The sequence below is a fragment of the Sesamum indicum genome, linkage group LG6 (genome assembly GCF_000512975.1).
Source record: "Sesamum indicum cultivar Zhongzhi No. 13 linkage group LG6, S_indicum_v1.0, whole genome shotgun sequence".
NCBI classification, from domain to species: domain Eukaryota; kingdom Viridiplantae; phylum Streptophyta; class Magnoliopsida; order Lamiales; family Pedaliaceae; genus Sesamum; species Sesamum indicum.
In genome coordinates this window covers 1,792,271-1,805,752 of record NC_026150.1, presented here as the reverse complement: position 1 = coordinate 1,805,752, position 13,482 = coordinate 1,792,271, and the positions used below count along the sequence as shown (strand labels likewise).

Sequence of the window (13,482 nt, the reverse complement as noted above, 5' to 3'; positions counted from 1 at the left end):
ATTAAGAGCAATATATGGATTGCGAGACCTAAGAAACGGCAACACAATTTCAATACATAACACCACACAATAATCTCCTTGGACTCAACACGATTTTACTTAAGTTCATCATAATTACATTTATTTACATTTCATGAACTTGAATGGAGAAAATGATCTGTTGCCCATTTGGAAAAGTAACCAGACAACCAAATTGAGGTGAAATTTCTCCACTCCGCCCTCAAGGGAACAACTGGTTGCTGTATGGCTCCTCCCAAGAAACCCAGCAAAATCAAGAAAGACGCGAAGAAATTTCAGAAAGGCAAGAAGAAGAAGAAGAACAAGAACAAGAATGCTAAGACAGTTCCAGTTGATAATAGAGCTGTTGATTCTGAATGGTGGGATGTATTCTGGAAGAAGAACACTCCTGACCCAGGTTCTTCTTCTGTCAGTTTATCCTCTCTCTTAATTTTAGCTGTAATGGTGGAGTAAGCTTCAGGACTGGTAGTGAAACCCTTTCTTGGATCTTAAAGTTGCATTTTTGGGTGTTTTCTCTTTCTTCACTTCTCTGTATAATTAGCATTATTCAATGCAAATTTAACTGTATTAATGCAAGTTGGTCCTAATGGGTACTGGTATTTGTAATTCTTAAGAACCCCTTTCTTGAATCATGAAGATTACAGTTTCCCTTTCATGATTGGCAAGCACAGGTTATTGGGCTTTCTGCCGGGTGCTTGATTTTTCTTTTTTGTTCTATTTGGTGTGTGAATTAGACACGATTATAAGAAAATTGTGCAACACTTTATCTTTTCTTTTTGTTTTATTGTGATGCTCTGAAGAATTAGTGATAAAAAAATGTTGGAACAGGACCTGCTATGCTTTCTTTTCTGGGTTTAGTGTTGACTTTGATAATGTGGTAAACACTGGACGTTTCAGAACTAAGCTCTAAAGTTGACAATATTGTTGAGGTTGATCCTGAGAATGTTGGTGGAACTAGTGGATGATAGTTTACTGTTCAGCCTTATTTCGTCTTATGATTGCATGTTATTGATTTCTGAACTAAGATTACCCAGCATTGGGTTTTTCGTTAACTTGCATTAGATTGTCTTGCAGTTTCAAATGTTCCCAATGATGAGGAGGAATGCTTTAAGCATTTCTTTCGGGTTTCTAAGAGGACTTTCGAGTACATCTGTTCACTTGTAAGAGAAGATCTTATCTCCAGACCTCCTTCAGGACTCATCAACATTGAGGGAAGGCTCCTGAGCGTTGAGAAGCAAGTTGCTATTGCTTTAAGAAGATTGGCTTCTGGTGAATCCCAAGTTTCAGTTGGAGCTTCCTTTGGAGTAGGCCAGTCAACAGTTTCCCAGGTTACTTGGAGATTTATCGAAGCAATGGAAGAACGTGCAAGGCACCATCTCAAGTGGCCCAACTCCAGTCAAATGGAGCGAATCAAATCTGGTTTTGAAGCATCTTCTGGATTGCCTAATTGTTGTGGAGCAATAGATGCTACCCACATAGTTATGACCCTTCCAGCCGTTCAAACCTCAGATGATTGGTGCGACCAAGAGAACAATTACAGTATGTTTGTGCAGGGAGTTGTCGACTTTGAGATGCGATTTCTAGACATTGTGACGGGGTGGCCTGGGGGTATGCCTATTTCCAGACTATTGAAGTTTTCTGGATTTTACAAACTTTGTGAAAGTGGTGGACGCTTGAATGGAAATGTGACGATGTTGTCTGATGGTGAGGAGACTAGAGAATATATAGTTGGTGGTCCAAGTTACCCTCTTCTTCCGTGGCTTATAACGCCATTTGAAGGTGAAGAACTCTCAGTTTCCATGTCTGAGTTCAATTCAATTCTTGAAACGGCAAGATCTGCTTCTGTTAAGGCATTTTCACAACTGAAAGGGGGTTGGAGAATCCTCAACAAGGTCATGTGGAGACCTGATAAACGGAAACTACCTAGTATTATCTTGGTCTGTTGTTTACTTCATAACATCATCATCGACTGTGGAGACAGCTTGCATCCAGACGTTGCCTTGTCTAGTTATCATGATTCAGACTATAAAGGACAGATCTGTAAGCAAGTTGATCCAGCAGGCAGAAATATTAGGGACAACTTGGCTAAGCATTTGTTGGGCAGAAAAGAAATGTCTGTATGTACATGATCCATTTCTGCCTTCGCATATGAATCGACTATTTTTCTTATATGGGACATGATAATTAAATTTAGGTTGCTCATTCTACACTCTCTTTGTGTCAACTGTCATTGTTTAGACTCTATTAGGTAGTTGACCTCGAACAATACTTTAAACCATGTATGAGCGTCTGAAAAGGGTAAGGGTAAGCATTTCCAGAACATGATGATGCTATATCTCATTCAGAGAAGTCTCATCCATGTTTGGGTTTCTTCTCTATAGATCATTAGTTCATTACAAAATGAAAACAGATCGGCAATCTTGCCAGTTAGTCTACTAGGTACTAGAACTTTTAATTCTGAAGAACCCTTTCTTGAATCTTCAAGGCGTTTGGTTTTCATGGTTGGCGAACAGAGTTTAATGGATTTTTCTGCCGGGTGCATGCTTTTACCGTGTCCGAAAATCTTATTCATTTTTTATTTTATATTATGGATAAATTACAACTACCTTCTTTATAAATATATTTTTATTATTTAAAAAATTACAAAATACTCCCCAATTTTGATATCGGTCTATTAATGAGCTCATTTTGTTAGCCTCGGTTAATTTTTCATTTATTTTTTATGGTGAATTTACTAAAATATCTTTTTGGATTATGAATTGTAATCTTATGAATATTTTTAGATTTTTTTAAAATAGTTTAATGGACTATTATTCCCTTTAATTATTTATTTTATCCACCCTCAGTTCTTTTATATTTTTCAATTTGTTTTTTATTTTTTAAAAAATAGTTAGGAAGGGTGAAATAGTAATATTTATCACACAGTCTAAGGCTGCATAATTATTTTTTATTTGAGAAAGATATTTATAAATTTTCAAACAATTAGGAATATTCATAATTATGTCAAATCTCATTAAAATTAGTTGTAATTTATGTTTATACGATTTTAAATTGTAAGATCATATTTGGTTCGGTTTTTGGTCCAAGAATTGGCCATAAATTCAAAACATCATTCTATCATGTTTCTCAATACAAAATATTACATGTTTTCGTTCCACAAAGATTATCAGAGAACGTCCTAATCTAAATACATTTTGATTCTATCACATGTTTTGGGATTAAAAAATATATGGCAGAACATACTAATCGAAACATGATTTTTATTTCTCACGCAAAGCCGGAAGTCACTTGAAAATTCTAAAATTTAAAAACAAAACCGAACACGGAGATCTTCAAGAACATGATGCATTGCTTGAAGATCAAGATACAGAGTACATCATAAGAAGGGAGGCTAAAGCAGCTGTGCTGTGCTCTTCAGCTACACAGCAGGCGGCCGTCAGCAGGCATTGCAAACGCAGAAAGGACCCTGAAAGCCTACATTTTCAATACATTGCACAGTCGTGGAAGGCCCAAACTTTTTCTTGCAGAAATCCGAACATTTGGAAGTGTCCCCATTTTCACACAGGATTTCTGGATGTATCTCATAGCATTCTTTCCTACCAAACTTATCAGCTAACGTTCCCACTGCATGTCCGAAAACGAATCTTTATTGCAAGAATTTCGACATCAAAAGAGTTATCATGAGAAAGTTTTGAGACAAACCTGACAAAAGTGCTGCAATGGTCAACATGAAGAAGATCTGAACTTTAGCCATTGTTGCACAAGAATTTGCTGCAGATTGTTCTGAGTTATATATGGTGAGGAGTTCAGCATTCTGGTCCTTTTATAGGGAAAGGAGTGTGGTTGAATTGTTTTTACACACCAAAGAGAAATGTAATAATCTTAATGGATTGTGTGTTATCATCTGTCAAATTCAAGTAAGTTTCTTTGTTGGGATGGGATTATGAGGATCTGTGTGATACAGTGGTTTTAATTATGGGGTGTCTGTAGAATCTCGAGTTATTTTATTTTTGTTGTAAGGTAATTGAGTTGATTTTATTTCCTTTAGTTTTAGAATCGTGAAACCTGATTATAGTGTATATAAATACTGTATATCCAAAAGGGTTAATTGCACCGTTTTCTCTTATTATTGTTAGTGATTACAAAAACATTATGTCTTAATTTGAAAGTTACAAATACTCTTTTCGGATCGTATGAATCTGAGTAGTATTTATGTACATTATCAAAATGCAAACATAGAATTAAGCAAAGTTGTACGTAAGGCAGTGTAATTATATTTTTGGGAGTGGTACCAAATACTTCACTTGATTAACTGAAATAGCATAATGTAGATCAAGTCCTCGACCGATTTCTGAAATGTCTTGCTTGGTTTTTGTAAAGGAAAATGGGTTCTGGGGTCGAAAAATAGCTCTGGTAGAAGGATTCAACAATATATTCTGTGATGTATGCTGAGATTTACGCATTTGTTTGCTGCCTAGAGACAATTTTTATGGCAGGAAACAAAGAACAATGCCTTGAGAAGAAATCATCTTGTTTAATCTAACATCCAAGATCCAAACATAGCCGAAATTTCGCAGGTTGAAAAATTCATGTCCAAATACCTGCAGAGTCATGGGACAGAGCCAGTGCTTCTTTTCAGGCCAATGCATGCATAATATATAGGCAAAACAACTTCTAAAAATATAGTACAGCTATCCAGACCAAATGTACAAGTGCTCAATAAAGAGGGAGCTGTAGATATAGACACAAACTAACTACATAAGAAACATTCATAGCAAAGAAAAGAGAAGCTACTAGATTAAACAAAGGTTTTCTCTTGAAATACAAATTGCCGTAACACTTCAATCTTCAACAGTTGAAGGCTGGACACATGCGCAAAAATGTCCCTTTTTACGCCTCTGGCCTGTTCTCCCTGCCCCGTAGAGATAGTCCCTCAGAAGAACTCTTCTTTTCGACTCCGACATTTTAGCTTTTCCTTCCAATTCACCGTCGAGTTTCAGCAGGCGAAACTGTAATTTCTGTATCTCCAGCTGCAACCTTCCGATTTTTTCAGACATTCTTCGTGCTTGCTCAGAGACTTTCCTCCTCCTGGAGTTTCCTTCATCTTCTAAGTCGAGTGAGGATTTTGAGTCCGAGAAAGACCTGTTGTCGATGTTTTTCATCAATCTGCCACTGATATCAAACAACTTCATGATGGCCATATCAGCTTCTCCAAGCTGTCCCTTCAATGCCTCACATTCTATAACAGCTTTGCCCCGTTTGCCCTGCTCAGTAACCTCAAGTTTTCTCTTCAAGTCTTGAACTGTAATTTGAAGATTTGCCAACTTCTGAACATCCGAGTCAAGCCTTTCCAAGAGCTTCCTCTTGTTCCCTTCTTGGAGGGAATCTGTTGATCTTTTAGAGATCTCCAACTTGTCGATGCTCAACTCCTTCTCAATCAGGGAGTCTGAGGTTGGAACACCTTTCTGTTTTTTCATCGACTTAACATGATCGAAATCAGAATTGCCAATGGAGGATGGAGAGACGGTTTTCTTCGACTTGCCTATGGTAAGACCAACCGTGCCATCTGGATCAGCAGTTTCCCATAACTCAACAATTTGGTTATCCATATCAGCAGGTTCTCTCTTGTTGTAACGTTGAGATGGACCATCTGATACCTGATCGAGCACAATATCTTTTGTCAGTAGTACATTATCTGCCACAGTGATTTCAGATGTAGAGCTCATATTTCTCCTATATCGCCCACTCTCAGATTGTAGCAACTCAAGTTGCCTCACTGAAGCATCCAGCTTGGAACGAAGATCATTGTTTTCTTGAACCATTACCTCTTTTATCTCGACTGCTGCCTTTACAATTGCTTGAAGCCTAATCCGCAGATCACGCAAGTCGGAGAATGTGCTTGGCATCAAGGCTTTCTTATCATCATTTGTAACTTGAGCATCCTACAAACAAACATATAGTTTAATAAAATAGACCTAATTCGAACCAGTACTTGTGGATGATGCAGTTGATTTGACACAAAACATTGTTGCAACGTAAGCCCAACAGACATTCTCCTCAGCTAGGAATTAGACGGGAAAAAAAACACTTCAACCCTACTTTTCTTACTACCAGTCCAATATCTGAAAAATGAAATCCCCTGACCACGATCAAAAATCACTTGTGAAGCTTTACAGTAGATTAATCTCAAATCATGTTTAGTCATTGGTGCCGTCATTGTTCTCAGGAACATCCATGTCGGGGTATAGTCACTCCTAAAAGGACAGGCAGGAACTCCATCCTACCCTAGTGTAATATTCATACATTCTTTAAGTTAAATAAATAGCTGTCAAAAGCAAGAAAGCATAACAAAAGACGCAAAGCTCCCACTCAGTAGTAGTGAATGTAACTGCACTAAATCCAAAGCCAGTACCAGGCAAAGAACTTGCTCAAGACAAAGAAAAGACACAGGCTAAAAACAAGTTGATGTTGGAGTCTAGAAATTATGCCAAGAAAGGAAAATAAAGATGGTGTTTTGTAAGCTATATTGCACTGCAATTCAAAAGAGATAGTCATGTTCAACTCTTGTCACGAGAAATGCCTTTATAATCATGAAATCAAGAAGGGTCAGTACTTCTTCAAACCTTTTATTACATGTAAAGAGGAAGTCTCATCGTAACAAGTGGTATAAAGTTTGCACCCATAGAAACTGGTAATTCAAATTATTTCTTAAAACTAAATTTATATATCCAAAGAATTCATCAACATATTACAAAATTCCAAAAACCCATTCCATTAACTTTTCACTCCAAAATACCCAACAGTTAATTCTTCTAAACTATACTTGACTGCTTAGAGTAAGAAATTTAATGAATGACTTTTTTAGTAGAAATCTCTTCTTTAGTAGTTCAAATTGGTTCGTCGGTGATGATTTTAATATTAACAAATAGGTTTTTGGAGAAAAACACTCTCTGAATCCGTAGATATATGAACTATGATAGCAACTATTTTAGGTTTGAAAATTTTGAATGAACCAAACAAAATGTAAAACTTTTCTCGAAGTTCATGAATTAAGTTCTTTAAAAGTTTTTACTGCATATATATAAATACAATCAGAAAATGATTTAAAAATTGAGTAATCTTGACATTGGTAATATCATCCAAAAAATTGAAGTGTGTCATGTCCATCTCCATCATGCATAATTCAAAGTTAACCAGGTTTTATCAACACAACACATGCTAGCATTTGGTAAATATGGATGTCCTCTGCGACAAGATCAATGGACTACAACACTTAATACAGAGATTTGGTTGCATTGAAAAGCATTATCAAGATTGGTAGGGTTAACTCAAAAAGTCAAATCATGCAGTTGCCATATATTTGTAGTGATAAAAAATACCTGCAATTGCTCGTTTTCAGGATTTTGGAATTTGATATGTATATCGGTGTGGTTCTCCAGGGATGATATACATTCCTTCAATGATGCAATCTCAGGACCAAATGCAGCCAGTTGAGTTTTGAGATCTTCATTTTGATCTACATAGCCAAGGCATGCCTCATGGAGCTCATGAAACTTCTGCTCATAAAGAAGCTGACTGACCAAGGAACACTGTAATTGACCAAAAACTGATGCAGCCCGAGTCTCCAACTCATTAATTTCACCTAATTTCTTTTGCAGCTCAATATGCAAATTTTCTTCTTGGATTTTACTATTATTATGCTCACTTTGCAATTCGTGCAGCTCAACTTCCAGTTTCTGACTTGCTTCACGCAAGCAATAATTCTCCCTGCTTAAATGGTCGTTCTCTACGGACAGTTTAAGAATCTGATTCTCTTGTTGGTCTCGAGCCATCTTGACCTCATTGTATTCCATGTTCACATTTTCCACACTTCTATTTAATTCTAATTTCTCAATTTCTACTAGACTTATCTTCTCTTCTGCTTCCTGAAGTTGTAGTGCCATCTTATGCAACAACTTCTTTCCATTTTCAATTTCAACACTCAACTGATCTTTGGCTGTTGCAACAACCTTCAACTCATCCTGTGTCTTCTGTAGCCTCTCCTCGAGGTGAAGATTTTCAGTTTTTGATTCTTCCAACCTCCCTTCTGTCAAGCTTAGCTTTCCCATAAGAGTAGCATTTATATCATGAAGTTTATCTCGATCATCCCCAAGTTCTCTTAATGCCATGCACTTCTCATCAGCAAAGCTTCTGAAAATTAATGAGAGGGTCTCCAGGGCTAACACCTCACCACACAAAGCAGAATTTTCCTCTTCTAGGAAATCATTCTTTCCCTCCAGGTGTAGGATATTATCCATTAAAGATCTTTTCTCCTGGGAAATTTCTGATTTCTCTCTTTGCAAGACCTGACAAGTACCTTGCATATCCATTAGCTTCCTATTCAAATCCTCAATCTGATTCGTCAGTGCCTCCATATTGCACTCTCCCTCCATCAATTTTGACCTTAATTCTTCATTCATCTCCAGAAGTGTAAGGGCCTCGTTCTGCAACACCGTGACCTGCTGAGTCTTGACCTTGAACTCATGCTCTATTTTGCTTCTTTCCAGCTCGAGATTTTGTGAATCTAGTTTAAGTTGTCTAATCCATGTTAGAAGAACCGATAGTTCAACAGTCCACTCCAGATTTTCTTCCTCAGCTTCGGAAAGGGATTTCTTCATACTCTGAAGTTTACATAACAGCTGATTGATATTAACCTGGTCTTGTTCAGATTTATCCTCACATTCACCTTCCTGAACAATGTCAAGAACCTTCAATAACTGGTAAGTCCCAGCCCTCAGACTTCTAGATTGATCTGACAAAGATTTGATTTCGTCTTGTTGGTCAAAAATGTTTTGCCTTAATTGCGAGATCTTCTTTTCAGACAAACTGGATTCCTCTAAGAGCTTCTGATTCTTTATAAGCAAGGAGCAATTATTTTCTTTCATCTCTTGAGCTGTAATGCGTAAGACAGTTATATTAATTTCGTTGTCTATGGCATTATCCAGCATTTGATCAAGTTCTATCTTTCTCTGTTCGTTTTCTGCTTGCAGAAGGCGCATCTCAGTTTCAGCACCACTAAACCGAGTTTCATTCATCTGAACATAGCTTGCATGTTCTTGCCTCTCCACATTCAAAGACCTCTGCAGCTCTTCAACTTTGAGAAGACTTGATTCATTCTCTTTCTCCAGACCTATGCATCTTCCTTCAAGTTCTCCATAAAGTCTCTCAAGGTCTTCCAGCATTATCTGTGTCTTCTCAAGCTGAGAAGTTAAACCATCGTTTTCACTTTTCAGACCAGCCTTCTCATTTACAAGCAACTGGCATGAATCATCTAAGATTTTTGATTTAGCCATTAAAGCTTCAAGTTGATTATGTGCGTCAGAAAGTGAATTTTCTAGAACTCTATTCTTCTCTGAGAGTTTTTCCAGGTTCTTGTTTGTATCCTCTAGTTGTGTCATGAGAATGGCTTTCTCCTCAGAAAGAGTGGATTTCTCTTGCAAAAGAGATTGGCATGTTCGTTCCAGTGCTTCTATTTTCCCTCTAACAGCTTCTAGTTCAGCATTTAAATCAGCTAGGGAGGTCTCCAAAAGGGAATTTTTCTCAAGTAGCTGCTCCAGAATTTCCAGCTTCTCCAGGAGAGCTGCTTTCTCACTAGTTTCCCTGTGGCAAATTTCTTTCAGGCTGGAATTCTCGTCCTGCAATTCCTTCACTGATGATCCCAAGGATTCTGGATTCAAGCCTACTACATGCACCTGGTCCAAAATGGAAAGGTGCTTCTTGTTCAGATCATTTAGCTCCTCTTTTAGGCAATATATTTCTTGCTGTAGCGCGTTTCTTTGGTCGAGTCGAAGCTCAACTTCCTCCTTAAGTTTCCCTTTAGATTCCATCAAGGTAGATATCTCACTTTGCATATCCTTTATTGACAAAGCAGAAGATGCATTGAGCTCGTCAAGGTGCTTGTTCTCCTGCTTTACCTTCAGAACTTCATCTTGCAAACTCTGATTTTGGGTCTCTGCAACCTTCAAGAGTTGCACCCTGCTCTGCAGCTCAGAAGCCATAGCCCGCAGCTCTTCCTGAGTCTGGGCATGCAAATGCTGCAAAGTCTGAAAAGCAGTCTCAGCCTCCACAAAGCGCAATCGTTCTTCTTGTATGCAAGCCCACAATCTTCCTAGTTCCTTCTGCTTCTCAGTAAGCTCTTGAGTTTGAGTCCCCATCTTCAACATCAAGGATTCCAACTCAGAGTGCAGAGACTGGTTTGATCTTTCTAAGAGGAGACATTGTTCTTCAGCATCTTTTAACTTGAATACTCCATTATCTATCTCTACATTGAGGCGCTTGGCCTCCTCATGGGCACATGTGAGCTCGTGCTCTAGACTCGAAATCCTCTCCAGGCATTGCTGGTATTGCAGAGCTGCAGCCTCCTTTTCCTCAGTCAATTTGGAAATGGTTTGTCTCAGAATTTCAACTTCACCCTCTGCTTTTTCAGCTCTCTCTTTGAACCCTTTGGCATCTTCTTCAGTAAGTTGTAATTTGTTCTCCAACTTTGATATGATCTCCAGCGATTGCATGTACTGATCGAGAGCTGCATCCTTTTCAACAGCCAGCTTATCAAGTTCAGATTTTAAGGATTGCGCTTCAGTTTCAGCAGTAGTGGCTCTTTCATTAAGTTTCTTGGCATCCTCCTGAGCAGTAGATATTACAGCCTGCAGATTAGATATCCTGTCAACACATTGTTGGAAGTCTTGAAGCTTAGACTCCTTTTCAGCTTCTAATCTGGTCAGCATTTCCTTCAGGGCAACAACTTCATTTTCAGCTTTATTTGCCTGATCACTTAGCACTCTGAAATCCTCCCTGGTCTTAGAGATCTCAGTCTCAAGCTGGGACAGTTTATCCAAACTTTGTTGGTACTGAACAAGGCCAGCTTCTTTCTCAGTTTCCAGTTTCGCAAGGGCCTCTTTCAACCGTAGAATCTCCTTGGAATCACCTTCCTGGTCAGATTTTGACAATTTTTGATCCTTGACATGGTTATTCTCATTGCTATGAGTGCTTTGTTCTTTCTCCTCAGCCTCATCAAAGTTAAGACCCCTTCTCACACGCTCAACTGGCCCAGACGAATCATTGAACTGTTTCAAGACCTTTCTTCTAGCAACAGAATCGGAATCATCCGTGAATTCTCCAATCTGTTTGACAGCACGAGATTAGACAAAAGAAGACCTAGAGAAACACTTCCTATGTCATCATTTTTCACATTATACACATACCGGTATTGGCATCTCAGGAGTTCTCGGATCAGTCCCGGAAATATTACTTGCTGGCGAATCATCACCAAACATCAATGGGACTTGATTTGGAAAAGCTTCTGTCATAGTACGGTGGGCATGACGAATCACACCGGTTGCATGGTCATATCTTTCTGCCAACGCACGATATGCTCTATAAAACTCCTCAACCAATTTCATAAGCTCTGGTCGTTTCTTGTAATACATCTCTGCCCTCCTGGCAAAGGAATCCGCATCTTCCTCAATGAGCTTTATCATTGATTTAACTTTGACATCCATATCTACAAGAACACAAAAGAATATTTCAGTATGAACACATGTGTCGTGTTAATTCCATTTGATGTACAAGTTACATATAGAAGTGAAACCAATTTTATTGCCATGATTTTCCAACTTTCTGCTGATGACTTGAAACCAATACAACCTTTTACTTCGCATAGACACATCTTAGCATGTACATGAAAATCCACACTCTGTATGACCGAAAACATTGGCATTTAATATGCATCTTCTCTAAATCAACTGAAGACTGATATAGGAAAAATATGACTGCCCGAATGAAGGTCGGGTAAGTTTAAAGGCCACCAAGAAAAACAGTGTTCTACAGGCAAATGAAACAAATTCATATGAAAAGGCAATTGGCTCACAAAATGGGAAAGAGAATAAACAATTTTTTCCAGCCCATTAAAGTTCTGATGATAGTAAGCATTTAATCCAAACTCATCACAAGCCTTTGATATATACAAGCACAAAAATGAACAGCAGCACAGTCTTCCCCAGATTTCACCTCACATACAATTGAAAGAAATGTGACACGTATGTGCTCCTTTCTGTGATACACATTTTCAGTCAAACCAGAAGCTCCTATACCTGTGAGATTTTCTTGGAGCCATTTTGAGTTCTTGGGACTTATATGGCTATCCCACCACCAGGAGTACATTCGTCTAGAATCCATATGCGACAATTTTGCCATCTCTTTTTATGTGATGCTGATCACTTGATGGCAGCAGCAAAAGAAAGTATAACAGGGGTAATCAGTCCAACCCCACAAAAACGACAGAGCACTCAATTCAATATTAATAAACAGAATTGAGTTCAGGATCTCTCAGTCTCTGCACCTAAGCCAAGAGTACAAAAGAATCAAGAAATAAGTTCCAAGAATTTATGATTACTGTATGGAAAGAAAATAGTCAAGGAAACACATAGCTTAAGATCACGCCCAGAGCATATGAATACCTTAAAGAAATTCAAGTCTCAAATAATTCATCAAAAAAAGGTGGCCGCCTCAAGAGAACAATTCATCAGAAAAAATTACCTGGCAAGAATCAAACATAAATTAGACGACGACAACAACAAAATTAGCAACAACAATAAAGTTTTTTCTCATAAAAATGAACAAAAGATTCATACAGCCTAGAAAAGAAACAGGACTTTCAGCAAGTTTTTCAATCAACTACAGCGCCACCAACCCAACAACCGAGAATTCAAGAAAAAACAAGATTATAACCCATAACCCCATAAAACCAAGATCCGATTTCCATCAAAGAAAAAACTGAAACTCAGATCATCAAAACAAACCATGATCATCAAGAGTATTTTCTTGAGAAAAAAAAGTTCAAGAAACAAGTCAACCACCCAGTCATACTGTATATCTGCACGATAAATACATTCGAACATACATAAACTAGAATTCAACTGAATTGTACACCAAGAATACATGGAAAAGAGGAAAAACCACTTACTGAGAAAGAAAAAAAGGTAACGGAAAAATTGATGCAGAAGTTTTCTTGAAAGCAGTGATAAAATAGAAAGGACTCTATGGCTGCTTTCCTTTTAGTTTTTTCTCCTTTTTTTTTTTTTTTTACTCACCCCATTGGCTTTTCAGATCTTCCACTTTGTCTCTCTCTCTCTCTCTGGGAAAGAAATAAATTCTCTTCGCTGTTGTTGTTGTTGTTGTTTGTGCGTATATATTCTGTATGTATGTATGTATATGCTGGGCTGTGATTTGCTGAGTCTGCATGAGTCATTGAGGAACTGGCGTCGTCTCAGTTATAATTGAAAATCAAAGAAAATGACAAATTTCTCTCTCTCTCTCTCTCCCCGTAATCTTTTCCTTTTTGGCTTGCCGAAATACTACTTAGTATTAGTATTCGTACTAATCTTTTATATTTGTTTATGGGGTCCGTAAATGTAATTATGTTTGGGT

At 37.9% G+C, this 13,482-nt stretch overlaps 2 protein-coding genes and 1 long non-coding RNA gene across 6 annotated transcripts; 1 reads left to right on the top strand and 2 right to left on the bottom strand.

Moving 5' to 3' along the window:
* On the top strand, positions 41–2,227 carry LOC105163300 (protein ANTAGONIST OF LIKE HETEROCHROMATIN PROTEIN 1). 2 transcript variants are annotated; one of them, XM_011081596.2, is made up of 2 exons: positions 41–415; positions 1,093–2,227. In XM_011081596.2, exons 1-2 carry the CDS (start codon positions 244–246, stop codon positions 2,145–2,147), a joined length of 1,227 nt encoding a protein of 408 aa, XP_011079898.1. In that variant the 5' UTR covers positions 41–243; the 3' UTR covers positions 2,148–2,227. The 2 variants fall into 2 exon arrangements, with proteins under 2 accessions (XP_011079898.1, XP_011079896.1); XM_011081594.2 differs by having other exon boundaries at positions 1,081–2,227.
* LOC105163299 lies at positions 3,350–3,951 on the bottom strand. The gene is made up of 2 exons (XR_847910.2): positions 3,721–3,951; positions 3,350–3,642 (listed from the first exon to the last, which is right to left on the bottom strand). It is a non-coding gene; the product is annotated as an uncharacterized LOC105163299 (long non-coding RNA).
* On the bottom strand, positions 4,648–13,391 carry LOC105163298 (protein NETWORKED 1D). 3 transcript variants are annotated; one of them, XM_011081592.2, is made up of 6 exons: positions 13,019–13,391; positions 12,513–12,591; positions 12,147–12,394; positions 11,259–11,557; positions 7,398–11,177; positions 4,648–5,960 (listed from the first exon to the last, which is right to left on the bottom strand). In XM_011081592.2, the coding sequence occupies exons 3-6, from the start codon at positions 12,247–12,249 to the stop codon at positions 4,860–4,862; spliced, it is 5,283 nt and encodes a 1,760-aa protein (XP_011079894.1). In that variant the 5' UTR covers positions 12,250–12,394; positions 12,513–12,591; positions 13,019–13,391; the 3' UTR covers positions 4,648–4,859. The 3 variants fall into 3 exon arrangements, with proteins under 3 accessions (XP_011079894.1, XP_011079895.1, XP_020550371.1); XM_011081593.2 differs by having other exon boundaries at positions 13,146–13,391; XM_020694712.1 differs by lacking the exon at positions 13,019–13,391 and adding an exon at positions 12,687–12,854.